This window comes from Tiliqua scincoides, chromosome 7 (genome assembly GCF_035046505.1).
Source record: "Tiliqua scincoides isolate rTilSci1 chromosome 7, rTilSci1.hap2, whole genome shotgun sequence".
In the NCBI taxonomy this organism is placed as follows: Eukaryota; Metazoa; Chordata; class Lepidosauria; order Squamata; family Scincidae; genus Tiliqua; species Tiliqua scincoides.
Window position 1 is genome coordinate 70059276 of NC_089827.1, and position 21859 is coordinate 70081134.

The 21859-nt window shown below is 44.2% G+C and overlaps 1 protein-coding gene across 3 annotated transcripts in view; it reads right to left on the bottom strand.

Moving 5' to 3' along the window:
• ACSS3 (acyl-CoA synthetase short chain family member 3) overlaps positions 1-21859 on the bottom strand; it is an 87053-nt gene that overhangs the window by 18528 nt on the left and 46666 nt on the right. For all 3 annotated transcript variants that reach the window (XM_066634070.1, XM_066634069.1, XM_066634068.1), the window contains exons 3-9: positions 19681-19869; positions 15962-16096; positions 15507-15647; positions 12854-12934; positions 12672-12767; positions 9572-9723; positions 7202-7305 (exon numbers count right to left, since the gene is read on the bottom strand). In XM_066634070.1, coding sequence (XP_066490167.1) covers positions 7202-7305; positions 9572-9723; positions 12672-12767; positions 12854-12934; positions 15507-15647; positions 15962-16096; positions 19681-19848 — 877 coding nt within the window. In that variant the 5' untranslated portion in view covers positions 19849-19869. The remainder of the gene's footprint in view (positions 1-7201; positions 7306-9571; positions 9724-12671; positions 12768-12853; positions 12935-15506; positions 15648-15961; positions 16097-19680; positions 19870-21859) is intronic.

Below are 21859 nucleotides of genomic sequence, written 5' to 3' on the forward strand. Positions count from 1 at the left end.
GGCGTGCAATGGGGAGGTGATGCCTGCACCCTGGGACCCTGCAAAAAAAATGCTTGGTCCCCCCCCCCCAAAAAAGTTTCAAATTAGATCCCACAACTCCTAAAACCTGGCCCTGCTGATAGCTATCTTATCTCCCTTCTAAATCAAAAATCTGTGAAGAATCACCATTGTCAGGACCTGCACAGAAGGACTTCTGCCTTTTCTCCATCTCTGGCGTGTTGCCAGTGTCGGGAGTGTTGAACTGCAACCTTGCCAGACACGGCAATAGCACAGTTAGAGGCAACTTCTTGTAGGATCCCCTTTGCACTCCTCTCGTGCAGCCCACAATTAACTGGGAATGGAGGTGGGGCAAGGAGGATGAGGAACAAACCCAAGTTACTCCTCCTTCTGTTTTTTGTAGTGCCTTGCCATGAGCTCTGCAAGAGCCTCTCTCAGGGCTGAGAACACAAAGCTCTATCATTCTGAAGAACTTGCACTGTGAATCTGCCAACCCACCCACCCACCCCCAGTGACAGGATCTTCCCCAAGGGTGCCTGCCTTCTTCTTACTCACAAGGAAAGAAGCGAAGTCTACCTTGGTACAAGCATGACTAGAAATATCAAAGCTCCTTCCATCATCATCACTGTTGACAGCACACCTCATGGGCTCACCAGCCAGGATTGTTATTCGAAGAAGTTGACAGAAACAGGAAGAGCCCACGACAAGGAAAATAGCTACTCCTGCTAAATAACAATTCTGTCAGCAAAGGAAGCAATACAGCAATGAAATCCATACATTCAGGGCTATATGCTTTGGAAATCTGGCAGGATTTGTCACAGGCTAATAATCAAAAGGTACTGAAGAAATTGGTGAAGACCCCAGGGTTTAAATGCATGAAGCAACATTAATTATTGTGCTGAGTTAAGTACTTACTAAGGTTCTATTCTTATCCATACTTATTGTTCCATTTCCTTTCAGAAGCAAACGTTATTCTCTAGGTGGTAAACACAGGGAATACAGCTGGACCAATTGCTCCCAATTAGGCCTCACACTAAGGTAAAAATCATTTCACAGTCATTAAAACAGGTGGTTTTGTAACTAGAGTGGGTCTTCCTAATCTGCAGGTTTGGAACCCATGGATTTCACCTGTGGGTTCTGAACCTGTGTTGGAGGGCCCACAGAGGATGTCCTGGGCATGACTAGAAGTCACGTCCAGAAGTTTTTCTGAGGTACAGGGAGAGCACTCTCGAAAAGGTTCCAGAAGGCATTCTGAGTCTCACACGAACTCCCCACGTCTCAACACAGGTCAGGCAGTGGATTTCATTATCCATCGATTTCAGCAAACACAGGGGTTCCAGGAATGGAACCCCATGGATGCTGAAGGCCAACCTGTATTAAATTATCAAAGATAACCTATACATTTTGTTTATTTACTTGTAGGCTTCCGTGTATGCAATTTTTATATTAAAATGTGCTTTGATTCACTTGGCCCATTAACTCACATGCACTTTAAGTGCACATTTTGATTGCTTTCCATTCTACCATAGGGATATAATATCTATAATAAATTTTATTTATAACTCCAAGGCTGAAATCCTATCCATACTTACCTGGGAGTAAGCCCCATTGACTATAATGGGACTTACTTCTGAATAGACACATGTAGGATTGGGCTCCAAGATTCTACAGATGGCTGTGAACCTGGGGCCCTGCAAAATGTTTCCAACTGGGCCCCGAAGCTGCTAAGGCCAGTCCTGAGCAAACACATCCCAACACAGCTACTACAGAATACTCTTCCTTTTAATTTCCAATACAAAATGTACTATTTTTAACATTCACCAAGCCCGAGCATTAAGAACATAAGAACATAAGAACAGCCCCGCTGGATCAGGCCATAGGCCCATCTAGTCCAGCTTCCTGTATCTCACAGCGGCCCACCAAATGCCCCAGGGAGCACACCAGATAACAAGAGACCTGCAAGACCTCCTGGGAATTGTGGTTTAAGAACATAAGAACAGCCCCACTGGATCAGGCCATAGGCCCATCTAGTCCAGCTTCCTGTATCTCACAGCGGCCCACCAAATGCCCCAGGGAGCACACCAGACAACAAGAAGACCTGCAAGGCCTCCTGGGAATTGTAGTTAAGAACATAAGAACAGCCCCACTGGATCAGGCCATAGGCCCATCTAGTCCAGCTTCCTGTATCTCACAGCGGCCCACCAAATGCCCCAGGGAGCACACCAGACAACAAGAAGACCTGCAAGGCCTCCTGGGAATTGTAGTTAAGAACATAAGAACAGCCCCACTGGATCAGGCCATATGCCCATCTAGTCCAGTTTCCTGTATCTCACAGCGGCCCACCAAATGCCCCAGGGAGCACACCAGATAACAAAAGACCTGCAAGGCTTCCTGGGAATTGTAGTTAAGAACATAAGAGCAGCCCCACTGGATCAGGCCATAGGCCCATCTAGTCCAGCTTCCTGGATCTCACAGCAGCCCACCAAATGCCCCAGGGAGCACACCAGATAACAAGAGACCTCATCCTGGTGCCCTCCCTTGCACCTGGCATTCTGACATAACCCATTTCTTAAATCAGGAGGTTGCGCATACACATCATGGCTTGTACCCTGTAATGGATTTTTCCTCCAGAAACTTGTCCAATCCTCCAGCTCTGCTCTCTGATCTGCTACTATGGCTTCCAGGAAGGTCAATGGAAGCCTAACTAACACACACACAGGCAAAATTTTTAATCACAGGAACTCTTGTAGGAAGCAACCTCAGTTTATGAGCCCTAATTCTGTTGGGCGCATCATTTGCGAAACTAGTTTTCGACATTTAGTTCCAGCAGACAACTTTCAGTGGGTTATTCACATCTTTGTGTAATGGTTCCTTATGGCTGGATGATGATGGTTACAATAAAAACCATATATTAACATGCAGAGTAATGTGTATAGCTCTTTACAAGGTGTAAGTGAGCAGATCCATTCCCCAAGAACTTTACTGTCTAATTTTTCTACTTAAAGGACACAGCAGAGGCAGGGGAGATGGAGGCAGAGAAAGGACGAGCATGTATTTATTTCAGTTAAACATATTTAAGGCTAACTATAGCAGGTTATGGAAACTGAAGGATTGTGCCAAAAGCTTCATGGAAAAACTGGAGAAAATTATTCAAGCCAAAGTGAAGACACATTGCACAAGCACATAAATGCTTTCAATGGGGCTGGTGACTGGCGTCAGCTCACACCAGGGCAGACAGCCCAAAAGCATGCCAGTGTTTCAGGGAAAGAATCCCCAGAGAGAGATAAACAGCAGAAGTGTTGAGGATAAAGTGTTTGAGAGCGCATTCACAATCTCACAATGATTGAGACATACAAAATTATGCAGGGAATGGACAGAGTGGATAGGGAGATGCTCTTTACACTCTCACATAATACCAGAACCAGGGGACATCCACTAAAATTGAGTGTTGGGCGGGTTAGGACAGACAGAAGAAAATATTTCTTTACTCAGCATATGGTCAGTCTGTGGAACTCCTTGCCACAGGATGTGGTGCTGGCGTCTAGCCTAGACGCCTTTAAAAAGGGATTGGACAAGTTTCTGGAGGAAAAATCCATTATGGGGTACAAGCCATAATGTGTATGCGGAACCTCCTGATTTTAGAAATGAGTTATGTCAGAATGCCAGATGCAGGGGAGGGCACCAGGATGAGGTCTCTTGTTATCTGGTGTGCTCCCTGGGGCATTTGGTGGGCCGCTGTGAGATACAGGAAGCTGGACTAGATGGGCCTGTGGCCTGATCCAGTGGGGCTGTTCTTATGTTCTTATGCATTGTACATGAAATAAGAGGTTTTGGAATAAAAAATGTGCTAATTAAGTAAAATGTGAGTGTTGTTAAAACTGCAACCCTAAACACAAGGGAGGAATCCCCACAGAACTCAGCAAGACTTATTTCTGAGTGAACATGCCAAGGATGTTAGTGTCTTTAGTCAAAGGTGAAAGTTTTCCATGGACTCACAAGTAAATTTCTTGTTACCACATATGAAGACGGAAAATACAAAATGGAAGAAAACTGAGAAGGAACGCGCCTGAACGCACCGCACAAAGAGCCCCTCCCCCTCTGAGCCATTCCAGGTGGTGGGAGCAAAACAAAGGTGTTTGCCACTCCCTCTGCTTTTGGTCCAGCATACCCCTCCATTTTGCTCCCGCGGCCTGGAATGGCTCCAAAGGGGAGGGGGAGCAGCCGCTTACATGGTGCGTTCAGGCGCCTTCAACACTTCGTGATTTGCACCCCCCCTAGCTACGCCACTGATAACTGCCACTGCCACAAGTGGATTAAACACAGCAAAAGATTCATCACCATGCAGTAATAGCAACTCATTCAAAGAATGCTCCTGTGGGTGTCTCACCAAGGGCCATTTCATATGTGAAGCTTTCCCTACACATATGAAGTCTTCCCTGTCTTGGGAAATGCATGCATGCATTATAGAATATTCTACTGCATGTACACAGATTATAGGCTATATGAAGAGCAACTGCCCAATTCCTATACGAGCAGTGGGGAAAAACACTCACATTCCACCTTACTCATATTAGGAAAACTTCTAACAGAAAAGCACACGTGTATCATCCATAATTTTATAAGGTGATCCTGTGCATTTTTCACTAGGGCGCCACACATGCACAATTTCTTAGCTTGCCCCTTAGAGCAAGTGTCCAGATGTGTACTGTAGAAGACGGCCTAAGCAAAAGGAGCCTGGGTAGAGGTGAAGTCCATGAAACAGCAGCTTCTAGGGAGTCAAAGCCAGCCACCTTTAGCCTTACAGTGTCACCTGTAACATCCATCCCCTGGTCTACTGAATCTGATCCTTATTATAGTTTAACCTGGAAGAATGCTGCAAATAAATAATTGATGTCTATTGTAAAGGCTGAGCAAGCTGAGACCCACAGAAAGAGATGAAAGCCTTTGGTGACCCACCACAAATCAGGCTGCAGCCCACCAGTGGGTCCTGACCCACAGTTTGGGAACCACTGGTCTAACCATTTGGAACTCAGAATATGTGGAAACAATTTTCTCTTTTAGTCTGCATGATGCTATAAGGATGGACAAGACCGATTAGATTGCCCCCGTTTTATTTAGGTAAAAATTACCTACAGCAGGGATTAGAGTCCTATAAACTGCTTCTTGCTCTTTCTCCAGCTTCATCATCGTTGCCTGAAATCTTGCCCAGGATTATTCTTTCTATAAAAGAGATTCATGGAGCTTAACGCTCAGTTCCCTATTCTCAAATCATCAGTAAAACCATCCACTTTAGCCTAATGAGGGCTCTAGTCTCTGAACTAGAAAAAGCTGTTGCTAGGCAACAGGAATGACATCAGCAACCTAACATTTTCATAGAAATATATAAAACCGGTGGCTGTCACGGCTTCTCTCACTTATGCAAATGAGACTTTAAAGCCCTCCCTTCAAGTGCATCCTAAAATAACTTTGCGATGAGTGTCATGTCTGAACATTGCTTTGCAATTTCTTTCCCATCAATCAGAAGAACTGCATAAAGGATAGTAAAAAGAACAGAAGCAAGAGAAAGCTTAGTTTAGATGAATTGAAGAAAACGCCTGTTACATACTTAAAGCACCAGTGTAAGTGAGCTGAAATGGATTCTCTAAATCCAATCTCAGAATTACAAGGAGTAGGAGCCAATGAGTATGAAGAGATCTTGGGCAGGAATGATATAGGCTTGCAACCAGCAGAGCTCTACAAATCAGAAAAATGCTGTCATTTGCACATTAAACAAATGGCTCAGGAGGTAACATGCCAAAATCAAGGAAGATTTTTATCAGTTCTAAAAATAAAGACTGGAGAAATCAGAGGTGTTGTTTTTTTTTTAAAGGAGAGTCTGACTAACTGCCTTCTGTCTCTCACTAATCTCATCCCATCTTTCCTTCCAAGATGCTTCTCTTTGGAGAAAAGAAAATGTACAAGGGGTAACAACCAAACAAATATTTTACAAAATGTTTGCAAAACAAAATGTGTTTAAAGAGAACTCATAGTAGAGAGTGACTGGCAGGGAACAGGACCGTGGATTCAATGCTAGATTAATTTCAAGCACTAGAAAGTTAGATAGGATTGGGCCCTTAATCATTTACTTACCACTTTTACATTTGCTTTTAAAGTTGTGGCTCCAGCCTGTTGCAGAAAGGCTTGTGTTGGCCTCATTGGATGACTATGGGAAACTGTGTTCTTTCTTCTGAGCAACCCCCCCCCCCACCCAACCATGGCCTTGGGGCCGAAAAGGGAGGGGTTAAGCTTGCTTCCTTCCTATAGCACCTGAAGCTGCTAAGCCAGGCTTTTCTTAGCTGTAACTATCTCCTCCAGTTCAGTTCCTTCTTCCATTTTGTCATCTAGAACTGCTGCACCAAGGCACTCACTATTCTAACAGGAGGAAGGATATAACAATCTTTTGTTCTTCCTATAGAAAAAGAAGTTGCTCATTTAAATAATCCCTGTTGATCCCCAATATATCTAATTATTCCTTTCTATGAGAGCATCTGCACTTTGAAGACTGTAACTACAAAGGAAAGCAGAAAGAGAATAACAGCCCACTTCTAACCTGTGCTGGAACAGACAGACCAAGGGGCCTGTTCTGTATCCAGTGCAGGTTAAGACGTGGCTGTGGTGCAACTCAGAGAAAGGGGCTATTTTTCCCTTACCCCAAGTAATGGGGCTATTCAGATCAAAATTGCTGTCATAAATCCAAGAGGCCCATGTAAGGCCAACTGGGCCAGGGCTGGGGGTTAGGATCTGGCCTAAGTTCCCAAGGCTGGTCCCATCCCCCTCCCCAGGCCACCCTACCCCAACACAAAAACACACCCATCCCACTCTTTCCAACCCCCTGGATCTGGAGCAGGGAGGCCAGCGCATGCCCTTGCGCTGGTCTCCCCAACTCTGGAGTAGCTGAGAATGTGCTTTATGGTACGTTTGTGACACTACCAAACTGGCTCAAGGGACTTGCGCCAGACTAACAGCCAGTTAGGATTGCTCCTTAAGTTATGTCACAACTATGACGTTCATGCCCAAATGAGGATAGAATCCCAACTGTCCACAAGGAGAATGTCACAAGTATCTAAGTAGTCACACATGTCAATTGGTTTGAGAAACAAACTTCAGTCAGGGAGGAATTGAAATTGTTTTTGTTTTTCCAAAAAAAAAAAAGCATTCATCTTACCAGTTTGCCACCAGTGATCCAACACTGGAACTTTGAAGATTTTTTTGCACCATTCCAAAGTATCAACATCACAGCGTTCACCAGCGACAAACAATGTTCGGAACCTATGTTAAACAGGATTATTTCCAACATTACTCCCCAATAAAGTAAATAAAAGAAAGAGGCAGAGACATACAGAGCAGACCTTCTCATAGTTGTGCGATTGCTCATACAAGTGGTATACAATTCCTTACTTTCCTCTCTACTCCAAAAGTGGGAATGCCACGGACTCCTTAAATTAAAAAAAATATAGTCATCAAGGCGGAAGACAAAAGGCCTTATAAAGGTGTTAGAAAGAGAAAGCAAAATTCTATTCGTCTATACTTCCATCTTAATAGCTTTTCTAACTACATTATAATATTATAATAATATTATAACATTATAACATTATAATATTATAATAATATATAATATTATAATGCCGTTGTACAAATTTATGGTAAGGCCATACCTGGAGTATTGTGTCCAGTTCTGGTCGCCGCATCTCAAAAAAGACATAGTGGAAATGGAAAAGGTGCAAAAGAGAGCGACTAAGATGATTACGGGGCTGGGGCACCTTCCTTACGAGGAAAGGCTACGGCGTTTGGGCCTCTTCAGTCTAGAAAAGAGACGCCTGAGGGGGGACATGATTGAGACATACAGAATTATGCAGGGGATGGACAGAGTGGATAGGGAGATGCTCTTTACACTCTCACATAACACCAGAACCAGGGGACATCCACTAAAATTGAGTGTTGGGAGAGTTAGAACAGACAAGAGAAAATACTTCTTTACACAGTGTGTGGTTGGTCTGTGGAACTCCTTGCCACAGGATGTGGTGACGGCATCTGGGCTGGACGCCGTTAAAAAGGGATTGGACAAGTTTCTGGAGGAAAAATCCATTACGGGGTACAAGCCATGATGTGTATGTGCAACCTCCTGATTTTAGAAATGGGCTATGTCAGAAGGCCAGATGCAAGGGAGGGCACCAGGATGAGGTCTCTTGTTATCTGGTGTGCTCCCTGGGGCATTTGGTGGGCCGCTGTGAGATACAGGAAGCTGGACTAGATGGGCCTATGGCCTGATCCAGTGGGGCTGTTCTTATGTTCTTAAACTACAATTCCCAGGAGGCCTTGCATGTCTTCTTGTTGTCTGGTGTGCTCCCTGGGGCATTTGGTGGGCCGCTGTGGGATACAGGAAGCTGGACTAGATGGGCCTATGGCCTGATCCAGTGGGGCTGTTCTTATGTACATGGTAAAATGAGCAGCCATCATTATTATTTAAAAAAAATTCTATGACATCTAAAAGCTTTCCAAATGTACTGTATTATGAATATTTAGGAAGAGCCTACTTTGAACAGATGCCTACTCCAGCTACAAATACTTATGCCACGATAATGATGTTTGTCTTTGAAGTGCCACAGGGTTCTTTGTTGTTTCTGCTGCTAACACAACTGCTTTCCTGAATTTTGCAATTAAAAATGCTGACGCTTCAAACAGCAGCTTTATTAACACACACACCCCAAACAGTGGCGTAGCCAGAGGTGGTGCAAAGTACTAAGTTTTACAGGAAGTCGCCCCACAGCGTGCAAGTGACCCCTCCCCTTCAGAGCCATCCCTGCGCATGCCTCCCACCGCCCACAATTTTGCTCCCACTGCCCACAATGGCTCCAGGGGGGGAGGGGTCTCTTGCACAGCGCATTCAGGCACCTGCAAAACTTAGTGCTTTGCACCCACTCTAGCTTCGCCACCACCCCCAAAATATTTTACTAGATATTTTCCAGTGAGCCACATAGTGCTCACAAACCAACATTGGATCAGTCCGCTTGTAACAGCCAATGCAATGGGGTTGTACCTCAGTCTCACCTACTCCTCTACTTTCCTTCCCTACTCCAATTCCTTTCTGATTTGAGCAAGCCACCGTTCACTACGTCATCAGGCAACCGAAAGTTTGTGTAAGTTTGTCACCAAACTGGAACCAGAAATCCGTTTCAAACTCTGGTTCCGGTTTTGAGGCAGCCTAACAGTGTCCTGGTTTGCATAAACAAACGCGGACATTACAGTAAACTACGGATTGCTCAAACCTGTATGAAAGGGGGAGAAACAGCACATGTGAGTGAAGGTGGAGGAGGGAACTCAGAAGCCTGAGACACAGCTTCAATGGACAAGCAATGGTTTGGTTTCTTACATGCGATTTAAGGCATAAACAGGTATGTTGACATACCCAGGTTATTTACCCATTTGTTGAACACTGAACAACAAACACAAGGTACCTGAACACAAGGTACTATATAAATTTGGGGATTATTTCTAATAGTTAACAAACAAAGCTTTTGATAGAGCCCGAGCTCACCTTGTCAGGTTGTACTGCTTCCCCAAAGTAGCCTCAGGGTCTTGTTGACGGATTGCTCTAATTGCAGTTGGTGCAGTAAAGAAGGCAGCTACACCATGCTCTGCCAGCACTCGGAAAAATGCACCAGCATCTGGAGTTCCCACGGGCTTCCCCTGCAAAGAGATTTATTTCAAAACTGTCACTTGGTAAAACTGCTCCATAATTCTCTCCACGGTTTAAGTCCCGAATGCTGAAGTAGTACCAATTTGTCAGCAGAAATGTGCAAGCGACTAAAATGCCTCTTGGACAAATATGAGGACATTATTCATTTGGCGAACCAGTAATGCTTCAGCTCTGTTCATGGTCCGCTCAGAAATGCATTCGGTTGCTAAGGGAAAGTGAGACTTCAATTTCCGATGCATCTGTACCACATTTGCAGGCCCCTGGGATGCAGCTTATGAATGTGAGAGATGCAGAGCAACTGGCTATGCCCTGAGCAAGCTGAACAAAACCAACCCAAGCCAACCTAACACCTATAGAACAAGGAGTACATCTGAGTTCCCAAATGTGATTTATTCTTCTTACCATATTTGCTCCCTCTCCCTAGTGACCCTCCTGCACATAAATACCTGCATTAACCCATTGTGCTGGGAGTGTCAGGAAAGTTAGGAAACACAAAAGAAAATATTTCTTTATCCAGCGTGTAATTAGTCTGTGGAACTCCTTGCCACAGGAAGTAGTGACGGCATCTTGCCTAGATGCCTTTAAGAAGGGATTGGACAAATTTCTGGAGGAAAAGATCATCGTGGGTTACAAGTCATGGTAGGTATGTGCAAGGTAGAGGTAGGCTGCCTCTGACTGCCAGATGCAGGGGAGGGCACCAGGACGCAGGTTGTGCCTGTTGTCTAGTGTGTTCCTTGAAGCATTTGGTGGGTCACTGTGAGATACAGGAAGCTGAACTAGATGGGCCTTTGGCCTGATCCAGTGGAGTTCTTCTTCTGTTCTTATTTCTGCCCACAGTGTACACATTTGATCCCTGTTGTGTATACGCAACATTGGGCAGAAGTGGTTTTAAAAAAAAATCAGGCAAAGATTTATTGTACCTCCCACATGCCAAAGCGGCAATCAAGCTGGCTACTAGCCTTCCTTGCTTTTATGATGTGACTCCTTTCAACATGATATATCCTGAAAGTAGGAGGGGTGAATAAGAGAACCAGCTCTACTCCTGTGATAAATTAAAATTACAACTAATCTCCATCTGATTCAATGGTTCTCAAACTTTTTAGGGGACCTAGAGGTTGCTGCCTGATTTATAGATGCCAAAGGGTGTGGCTATAATAGTAATTGGGCAGCAATGCTCCCCCCCCCCAAGAAGCAGCTTGTTTAACCCTTGATGCACATAGCCTAATCTGCCTTGTCAGTTTCACGACCCACCCAAAATTGGGTCATGAGCCACTCTTTTGGTCTTGGACCTACAGTTTCAGAACCATTGATCTAGTCAGTTGCACAACTCTTCAAAATAGGACAACACAATGAAGCAAGAATAGGATATCACACTGGGTTTTACTGTCATACAACAGAAGCTCCTTAAAAAGCTGGGACCACCATTCAGAGCGCGATACCATAGTCTTTCGAGACTGAAGGTTGCCAACACACCTCTTAAAACTACACCAGGAGACTGACAAGCAAAATTAACCAGATGAGGCACTCCACTAAGGAAACAAAATTGCTTGCTATATTTTCATGTTGTTTGGGCACCTATCTTCTGTAGTCCCAGAGTTGGAAATGCACCCGGACAGTCTATTTACTTAATATATCTATATCCCACCTTTCTCTCTTACAAAAGAGACTCAAGGAAAAATCAAATACAATAATAATCATAAAAATACCATCTGAAATACAAAACATAACAACAAAAGCAGCAACCAATGCTAAATCCCTGTAAAGAGAGTCACCTGAAACAAAGAAGTCTTGAGCCCCTTCAAGAAAGCCAGCATGCAGGGTTCAGATCTTAATTCTCCAGGGAAGGAGTTCCATAACTGTGGTGCCACTACAGAGAAGACTTTCCCCCTTGTTGCCTCCAGCAGAGCCTCAGAAGCTGATGGCACACATAGGAGACCCCCACAGTTGATCTAAGGGCGCAGGCAATTTCATACGGAAGGAGGCAAGGATTGATACCCAGGCCCTAAAGTTGTGAAGAACTTTTTAAACCAAAATCCACTAGGGTTAGTGATGCAAGTGTGGCTCTAGCTGACTTAAGGAATGAGGAAATGGCCAGGGCCATGGATCAGATTGCTTCTGAGTGGCCTCAACCACTTTTTATTGCTAAAGTGCCCCCCTAGTTTTCCAGGGAGTTACAAGCGATGAAGTGACTCAGCGGATATCTCAACAAACAGTGGGAAAAGACTCATGATGGATTCAACTGAACATGGGTAAAGGACCACTTGAGGGCCTACTCTGTGCAGTGACGAGCATAAGAACATAAGAACAGCCCCACTGGATCAGGCCATAGGCCCATCTAGTCCAGCTTTCTGTATCTCACAGCAGCCCACCAAATGCCCCAGGGAGCACACCAGATAACAAGAGACCTGCAAGGCTTCCTGGGAATTGTAGTTAAGAACATAAGAACAGCCCCACTGGATCAGGCCATAGGCCCATCTAGTCCAGCTTCCTGTATCTCACAGCACAGTAGTGAGGCAGCACAGTAGCGAGGAACACCACTGGTCACATGTACATATTTACACATGAGTAGGCAATCATCCCTCAGCTCCTATCGAATTCCAGGCGAAGGGGAACACAAGGTCACCAGAACAGTCCTGATCTGATGAACATGGAGTTCAACAAACATTCCAGAAGGCTATTGCAAACACACATAGTAAAAAGAATAAAAATAGAGTTTTTATTCTGTAACTTGCGTGTCTGGTAAAGTGAAACCTTTTCTTAAAGAGTCTTGTAAAGTTTGGTGTGACCCGACAGAGTGTAATTTTAAGTGGGTCGATGCTAAAACATTTGGAAAACACTGGTTTAAAGACAGCGAAGAGTTAAAGACACACTGCTCTTTTCCACAATGCCATACCTCAAAAATCGGAAAGTCCAGTACAACCTCTAAATAGGCAATTACCTCATATAAAACAGTTGTATTCCCATGCATCAGAGGTCCGTAACAAATGTAGGAATGACCAACCACCCAACCCAAGTCAGAGGCTGCCCACCAGACCTAAAAACAAAAACACAAAGAACACTTATGCACAGAGCATTCAAACCTTGTTCAAAATTATGAACTAGCACATAGGCAGGAATTACCTCTCTGGCTTTAAGTCCATATACAGCAGACATTGTCCAGTTTAGCATAACTGCGTAGCCACCTGTTGGTCTAACAACACCCTAAGTGAGAAGCAATTTGAAATTAAGATCATTTGTAAGCAGGCACGCACTGACACTTCTTTCCATAAGGGAAATTACTATTACCATAATTTAACTTGCCGAAGCAATTAACTTCCATTTTGCAACCTCCTAGGGGGCCTCCAGGAACTCAGAAAACATAGCAAACAGCCGCCTTCATTTTCGGAGCTACTTGATCTTTTAAAAATGGAAGCCGTTAGTATGTGAATCTGGTTGATACACTAGATATGAAACCACAGCAGGCAGGGAAATTCACACGCCTGGCTTGGCCATGATTACCGCATGAATCCCACCAAGAAAAAAATCCCACCCGATTTTAGGTGGGACAGTTCCCTAATCCTTAGGACAGTTCCCTAATCCTCTTGGTTGTGTGCTACAGCACTTGGTCATCACTCCTTTCTAATGCTTGAAGGCAAATACACAAACTATTTCCATGCCTAGAACTTGAGCATCCATCCCCATATGGGCTCCCTTTTGAACACTGCAATAAGCTCTCACCAGATAACTGTGCAAGGGATTTGCTCTTCCACGCAGTGACACTCAACATTGGAAACACTCTCCATCTCTCCTCATAGATGGATCAGTAGGTACCTATGATGAATGCCCTGCCTTTCCCCTATTTTTAGTCCATGCTTGCTTATTTTTGGACACTTCTAGTCTACAGAAGCTCCAGTTCACCAGTGTAAAAAGCTGCTGGAGCATCCTTCTGCAAACTACCTTATGCCCTTTGTTTAAATTCCATTATCCACCCACCATGTGTGCTTGTGGATTCACAAATTTCTCCCTGTCCAAAGTACTAAGATTGGCATACACATCAACTAGGCAGCCAAATGCATCGATCTAGGTCAGAAGTTTCCAAACTGGAGACCGTCGTGCTTTAAAAAAAGCCCTCTTTGTTCCGAGTGGTGTTCACCGTTCCACCGCGCCACCACTTCTCTGTTCAACAGATCTGGGCATAGGATGCCCTGGGCAGTTGCATCTATTGCTCATTGCCCCAGCAGGTTTTGCATCAGGATTTCAGGGCAGACACAACTGCCCAGTGGGTCCCCATGCCCAGACTGGGTGAATAGAGAAGCGGAGGTCCAGCGGGATGGTAAACACCGCTAATGGGAAGGGCAAAAGCTTTCACCAAACACCAAATCTGCCCTGTGGGCTGTACTATGGTGAACCCTGATCTGGACAAAGGAGAAGGATGGAGAGGCCAAGTGAGCTCCACTCCTCCAGTCATTATCAAACCTAAGTTACTTTAGTTCGTGCACAGAGATGCTTGTGCATTTTCTGCATGGTCTATTGTGAATACCTAATCCTGGTTCACAGGCACCCACTCACTCTCCAGTAAGTATAGGACTGAGGATTGTAACCAGGACAATGTGAGTAGCTAGCAATAAGGACTGTAATTGTAGCTAAACGCATTCAGGAATTATTTTTTGTTTCGTTATCCCTTCTATTCCATGCCCAGCTTGCAAACTTCATTGGTTTAGGGAAGGGATGCTTTGGGGGTGGTTTTGCTCTAATGCCCAGCTTCATCTGCTGGGCATTAGTGGTTACTGTATCTAATTTGGGCAATTTTTTTTTCTTTGTGTCCACCTAGTTGAGTTCAGGCATTTCCCATTGGCTTGCCTGCATTCTTCCTAAGCCTCCCCCTTCTTTCCATTTTGCTTAATTCATATCCTTTTGCATTTTTAATAAACTAAACTGTTGACTCTTGCCAACCTAGTCCGTGTTCCCAGGTAATTCAGTGGGTTGTCACATCTGATCATTTGTGCAGCTACTACTCTGGTTTTGATTCTTAATAGGAACCCTGGGGTTCAGTGTTCTCCTGGGAGGGGTGTTTTTGCCAGACAGCCCCCTTCTGCCAAGTCTCAGTAGCCTAGGATAGGGGCAGCAGATAAAAACTACCAGTTTGCTCCCCATTCAGCTGCTGATCCACTAAGAAAAGAAAGAGGAGAGCAGAAGGCGTGTGAACACTAATTACTAGGCATAACTCCCTTCAGTCAGCCTGCCTTCTCTTCTGTCAGCTGAGGTGCTATCATCATTCCACTTGCTTTCTTATTTGCTTCTGAAATCCTTCACACACACACACACATCATTCAGTCTGGGCATATTTCATCCATCTCATCCATATGCCATCACACAACACAGGAGCATAGTTCCTTCATCTTATCCACATCCAGCACTAGACAGGAGCAAAGTCATGCAGTGTTATCTACGGGAACGAACAGAATGTGAAGATCAGAGACAAAGTGAAGCTAGCTAGAAATCTCAAGCTGAACTGCACAAGATGCCACTGTATGCTGAGAACAGTTCCATGGGGGGGAGGGGGGGAATGCTATTGGCTCAGACAACCACTAACAATATATTTCAGAACACTAAGAGCAATAAGTTAAGAGCAGCGAAATATGACCAGGTGTGATTAAAACCAGCTCTGACAATGATCATCTTTTGTCAGTACTAATTTTGGGGGAAAGGCTGTCCGGCTTTTAATTAAATGTTTTCTCAAGTGGAATAGAACATAATTTGGTCGTAGATATTTCACCTGCAAGACAGAGCCTACCTTGGGGGTGCCTGTTGTTCCTGATGTGTAAAGAATATAAAGTGGATGATCAGAAGGGACCGGGACACAGTCACACGGCTTGGCTTTAGCCATTTCATCCCGCCAATCCAGGTCACGTCCTTGTTTCAGCAGGACAGATCCCTGCACACCAAGGGACAGAACACTGCAACACTTTAATAAAAACAGAGTGACTCGGAAATATTCATCGGGTCTTCTAGATGGAGCTATTGAAATTATCTAATCTCTCAACCGCAGGGGTTTTAGCAGCTGCATTTTTAAAAAATGTACAAAATTAAGTGGTTTAAATAAGCAAAGCAGCAGAGGTTCATCATGGAGATAATTAAATACAGTTTAAGTCTCATGATATGAAATATACCAATTATAAATATTCAGAGAAAATGTAAAGAAAAAAAATTAATCCAAAAGTGTGTAGAAAATGATCAATTTAACTCTACCATGTTAGGGCGACTGTAAATCAGAACTCTCTCTGGCTGATGCGTGATCATCTCCAACGCTTTCTCTAAAAGTGGTACATACTCCACCTTTCTTCCAGGTTCTATTCCAACCGTCGATGTTACAATAAGTTTGGGCTATAAGGAATAAGAAAAGGATTAGGAATTAACAGATCACTTTTTGAAAAATTGAATTAAGGACTACCCCTTCCTCATGGCTTTGGGGTGAGGTTCAAAACATTTCTGTTTTATTTGGTGTTTGTGAGATGGGTTGATGTTTGCCCTCTGTGCCTCTGTAATAATGCTTTCGTTTAAATGGCTGTCCATCCCCCGCCCCCACAATAGATATTATTGGTTTCTTATTAATGATCTTAGTTATTGCACGTTTTAGCATGGAAGTCGTAAACCCCCTTGAGCATGTGCTAAGGCATGGGAAAGGCAGGATATAAATTTTTAAACCAGGGGTTCCTAAACCCGGGGCCATTTACGGCCCTTAGGGACCCCTAATCCAGCCCGCAGGGGTCCCCCAGACTTCAGTGAGCCTCTGGCCCTCCAGAGACTTGCTAGAGCCCACACTGGCCCAATGTGACCGTTTCAATTTGATGATGACTGTTCAACCTCTTGCATGGGCTGCAGGCCGAGGGTGTTTCGCAGCTATTGCAAGATCTTCATTTACTCATAAGTTCCATCTCTAATATATTCATTTATGTAAATTTATTCAAATTTTAAATGTACATTAATTCCTTTTTTCCGGCCTCCGACACAGTGTCAGAGAGATGATGTGGCCCTCCTGCCAAAAACTTTGGACACCCCTGTAATTTAAACAAATATCAGCACCTGTTAGCTGAGAGATTTGGAGGAAAAGAGTAATCACTGTTAAAAACAAGTGAGTAATTCCAGTAATGAGAATGTTATTGTCAAAATTACATCACCATCAAATGCTACAGGGATGCTTTTCACATTAGAATATATTAAATTAAACGCTTCAGGTGATGCAATTCTTAACATAAAACTGCAGACCCATCACAGCCTACCTGGTGAAACAAAGTGACAAACCTAAACTTCAGTTCTGCAACTAAAATCACTTTTAATGTCTTTTAGACCCCAGTAGCTTGACAAGACTAACAACGACCGGTGTTGGGCTCATGCAGCATTCCCAAGGCTCTTTAAAATTCAAGATAAACTACAGTAAACCGACACAGTGCATGTGCTATTTTTGAAGTAGAATAGGAAAATAATTATTTTCATTAGATAAGATTCAGTGTTTGCTCACCTTTTCAAAGAGCTTCATGAATGAAGAATTCACGAGATGAACAGAGACAGAAAGAGACTACAAAGTCAACTTTCCAGCACTGATGCAGCCTCAAGGCATTTGTTCCCTTACCTTGAGGAGGCCTTCATGACTGCCCCCCAATGCAGGATGCAGCACATGCCCCATTGGCACAGCTGCATCAGTGCTGGAAATTTGGACACAATAGGGCTGTTTGTTTAATTTTACTCTTAAACTAATTCTTTGGCTATTATCTTGTGTGACATCTCAAAGAAGGTTCATTTTCCCTCATTCCTGGGTTTATATGGACATCTTTTGCAGGCTTGATGTTAGTACATGGGGGTCCTCATATCCACGGATTCACTTATCCATGGATCAGGTCCGGACCCACCCAACACATGCAACCCCATGCGCACCACCTCAGAGGCTTTCCCAGACCTCCTAATGCCTTATAAGGCATTAAAAATGCCACTTCCGGTTTCTCCCTGAAACCAGAAGTCACATGTTTTCAGCTTCTGAGCTCAATCTGAGCTCAGCAGAGGCCAGAGACATCTCTGCTGAGCTCAGACGCCTCTCACCTCTGGGGGGGTGGCTACCCGGGACCTCGGGAATGGGCATTTGCCTGTATCTGCAGTTTAAGCTATCCGCGGGGGCTTCCAGAATGGAACCCCCATGGATAAGGGGACCAGCCTGTAAAATGAAAGCAAAAAAACATTAGCTACAGCACACTCATCCATAAAGAAAGCAAGTATGGATCGAGAAGCCATCATTCCTAACAAAGCCTCTTTTTTTGTTAGTAACATGAGACCTGAATTACACACCATTGTACGAGAAAAGTGAGTCAGTGAGAGGGGAGGGAAAACAAACGAAGATGTCTTGCAATAATGTACATCTACTGTGATGTCTAAAAATATCCTAGTGCAAGACTACATAAACACATAACTTTACTTAGACTCTTTAGATAGACAAAAGGATGTTAAACAATGTAGAAAAAAATATAACTTAAAGCTCAGGTTGTTAACCACATGTGGATTTACTGATCAAAACTTAGTAATTCAGTGTCTGTGATAGTTATATTTAAAAAAAAAAACATACAACAGATCTAGTGACTACTAGATAGAGGCACCCAACATAACATCAACCAGCATCTCTCAGGTCTGAAAAGGGGGGGGGTAGTTCTTGCCATCCATTTGTTACCGAAATGAGTGGCGCAATAAGTAAGGGAGTATTATATGCCCGTTAAAACATTGCTTGCATGTCTGCTTATGTACTCAAAGCCATTCCTATATAATTGGAGGAGTACTTTATACAATCCAGAACAGACAGTGGAAAAATGTACATTCACTGCCTTATGGCCCTAGGGCTAGGGTCTATCCTATGAGTTAGCATCTTTGAAGCAGAGCAAGCACAAGGCTGCATAAACAGCCTCACCTGGCAGGGGAGTTGACATACTAACCTATGGCTCATCTCTAAAGAAGCCTGTTCTGGCATAAGTTGCTCTGGCAGCTAGATCCTATGTGCTTCAGGACTTTCTGCTGCCAACATAATAGGACGCCAAACATAATAGGACGGGGATCAGATTACAGGAGGGAATATAAAAACACTTGACTGACAAGTGCCAGAGGCTGGTCCTACCCCTCTCCCAGGCCCACTGGTCTGTCTGCGGCCTCCCACCCCGAAACGCCCCATTCCTCCTTCCCCAACCCTGCATGCCAATCACCCTTGGCCAACACAACCTTATCTCCATCCAGTGGAACGGAGGATGGATTCAGCCTACATGAGTCAACACACATGAATGGGCTGTCTCAGCTGACTCTTAAGGAGGCACAAATGTGCAGTAGCACTCCCAGGCCGGCGGTAGGGACTTACCATCATCAGTTCTCGATTGTACCCTTAGGGTGCAATCCTAACCCCTTATGTCAATGCTTTCCAGCACTGACATAGCAGTGCCAGTGGGACATGTGTTGCATCCTGCAGTTCGGTGTCACTCACGGAGGCCTCCTCAAAGTCAGGGAGTGTTTGTTCCCTTACCTCAGAGCTGCATTGCCCTTAGTGCTGGAAAGCACTGACATAAGGGGTTAGGATTGCGCCCTCAGTCAGTCGTTTTTAGCACTACAGTCATGTGAAAAACAAAAATAATCTTTCCCATTTACAAAAGTTTCCCTGCCCAGTTACAGGGATTGGTGAGGCATCATTGCTTAAATTACATGAGGGCTGGGGAGAGGTGTTTCCCCTTGACTTTTGTTCCAATTCCTTAGCTACTAATTTTAGAAGGATTTAGAAGGGGCCAGGAAATAATTAAACAACAGAGAGCCACAGCGTGGGACTTGTGGGTTTCACCAAAGACACCCCTCCCCCATCTAGTCTTCAATATTTCAAGCACTGAAGTGGGTATTTACAAGCCTCCATTCTACAAGCACTTCCTTTGAAAACCTGATCAAAATGTCATTACCTTGGCATGATCAATGCGAGTAGAAAGCTCTTTTGATGCAAATCCACCAAAAATGAGGCTGTGAACAGCTCCTATTCTTGCACACGCCAGCATCGTGTACACTGTCTGCGGAATCATGGGCATGTAGATGACAACGGTATCTCCTTTCTTCACCCCATGGTTCACCATGACACCAGCTAGAGTGGAGACCTAAGTAAGGAACAGGTTAAAATTATTTGGAGGCTATTTTAATGCCATATGCCAGGGGTCGTCAAACTTCAGCCGGCGGGTCACATCTGGTCCTTGACACCATGTTAAAATATATGATGTGGCCCTGGGGTTGAAACGTTTGGAGACCCCTGCCATATGCTGTCACTGCTCCACCATTCAAAGGGCCAAAAACTACCTCAAAGGACAGTTTATTAAAAGGGTTTCAGAATCTATAATATTTCATTGTTCAGAAAGAAAAAAAAGTCACTGCAAATGTGTCACAAACATAAAATGCATGGTTCAAAATGCATGGTTTGCACCATTTAAATGACACAACTGCGACACAAAACTGAAGCAAGATGTCAAAAAGGATTGCATCAGCAAACTTGGCACAAGCAAGAGATTAAAGTTTGCAACCTTTACTCTGAAAACAAATCACAATTAAAGTAGACTCTAAATCAAAATGCTATTTTAAAAAAGGGGACTTTAAAAACCTTTCAGTGCATTTCACTCATGAGCAACTCTATTTGATCGTGTTTGGCAAGCTAAGAATGGGGGAGCTAGAGAGTAAGATAAGTGCATAAAAAATAACTCCACATATATGTGCTCACAGTAGAAAGTCTGCCTCTTAGAAAATAATAATATATTTATTACACCAAGTAAATACTAATATAGGAGACGAAGCAAATTCTACCAACTTCCAACAACTTTCTTAGTTTTATTTAGCTTTATGGGAAGGGGTCCCCCATATCAAGCTAGCTCCCCCCAAAAGGGTTGTACCCCAAGTTTAATTAGTTATGACTAAGTATTGTTGATTGATAATACACACACTTTTCTGAGAGTAAGCATCATTGAACACTAAGGAACTTATTTCTGAATAGACATGCATAGGATTACACAAAGGAATACATTGGCAACCTTCAGTCTCGAAAGACTACGGTATCGCGCTCTGAAAGGTGGTTCTGGCACAGCGTCTAGTGTGGCTGAAAAGGCCAATCCAAGAGTGACAATCCCTTCCACACCGGGAGCAAGTGCAGTCTGTCCCTGATCTGTCTCCCTGGCTATGGACCTTCCTTCTTTGCCTCTTTGCCTCAGACTGCTGGCAAAGTGTCTCTTCAAACTGGGAAAGGCCATGCTGCACAGCCTGCCTCCAAGCGGACCGCTCAGAGGCCAGGGTTTCCCACTTGTTGAGGTCCACTCCTAAGGCCTTCAGATCCCTCTTGCAGATGTCCTTGTATCACAGCTGTGGTCTACCTGTAGGGCGCTTTCCTTGCACGAGTTCACCCTAGAGGAGATCCTTTGGGATCCGCCCATCATCCATTCTCACAACATGACCGAGCTAACGCAGGCGTCTCTGTTTCAGCAGTGCATACATGGGGAAACAGTAATGTAAAACTCTGGCTATTGGAATGAAATGTATAGAATTTCTGAAAGCAACCAGACAGACACAGGACGGGGGATGGAAATAAATGCACAAATACTTTCCTAGGAACAGGCATGGAGATTCAAGGAAAACAAAATGTCAATAAATGGGATAATCATTAATACTGTAGGATAAATCACTCTAAGGCTGCAATCCTAACCTCACTTTCCTGGGAGTAAGTCCTACTGAACTCAAAAGTCCTATTTTGTGTCTTCTGAGTAGACCTGCTTAGGATTGTGCCCTTAGTCAGTCATTTTCAACCACTGTGCCATGGCACACTGGTGTGCCATGAACGATCCACAGGTGTGCCACAGGGGTTTGGGGAGGGTTATTTATTAGTCAAGCCATTGGGGGGGGGTAGGAGCCTCCCACCAGCAGCGTGTTGTGTCTTTTCGATTGTCCAAAAACGGATGGTGACAAACTTAGTGCTTTGTCAGTGTGCCATGAGATGAAAAAGGCTGAAAATGGCTGCGCCAAGTCCAGCCCTATGGTTTTCCCCATCTAGAATGCAGCTGTGCCAAAATGGGCTTCACTGTATACTATGGTAGAGGGGACTGAACAGAAAGA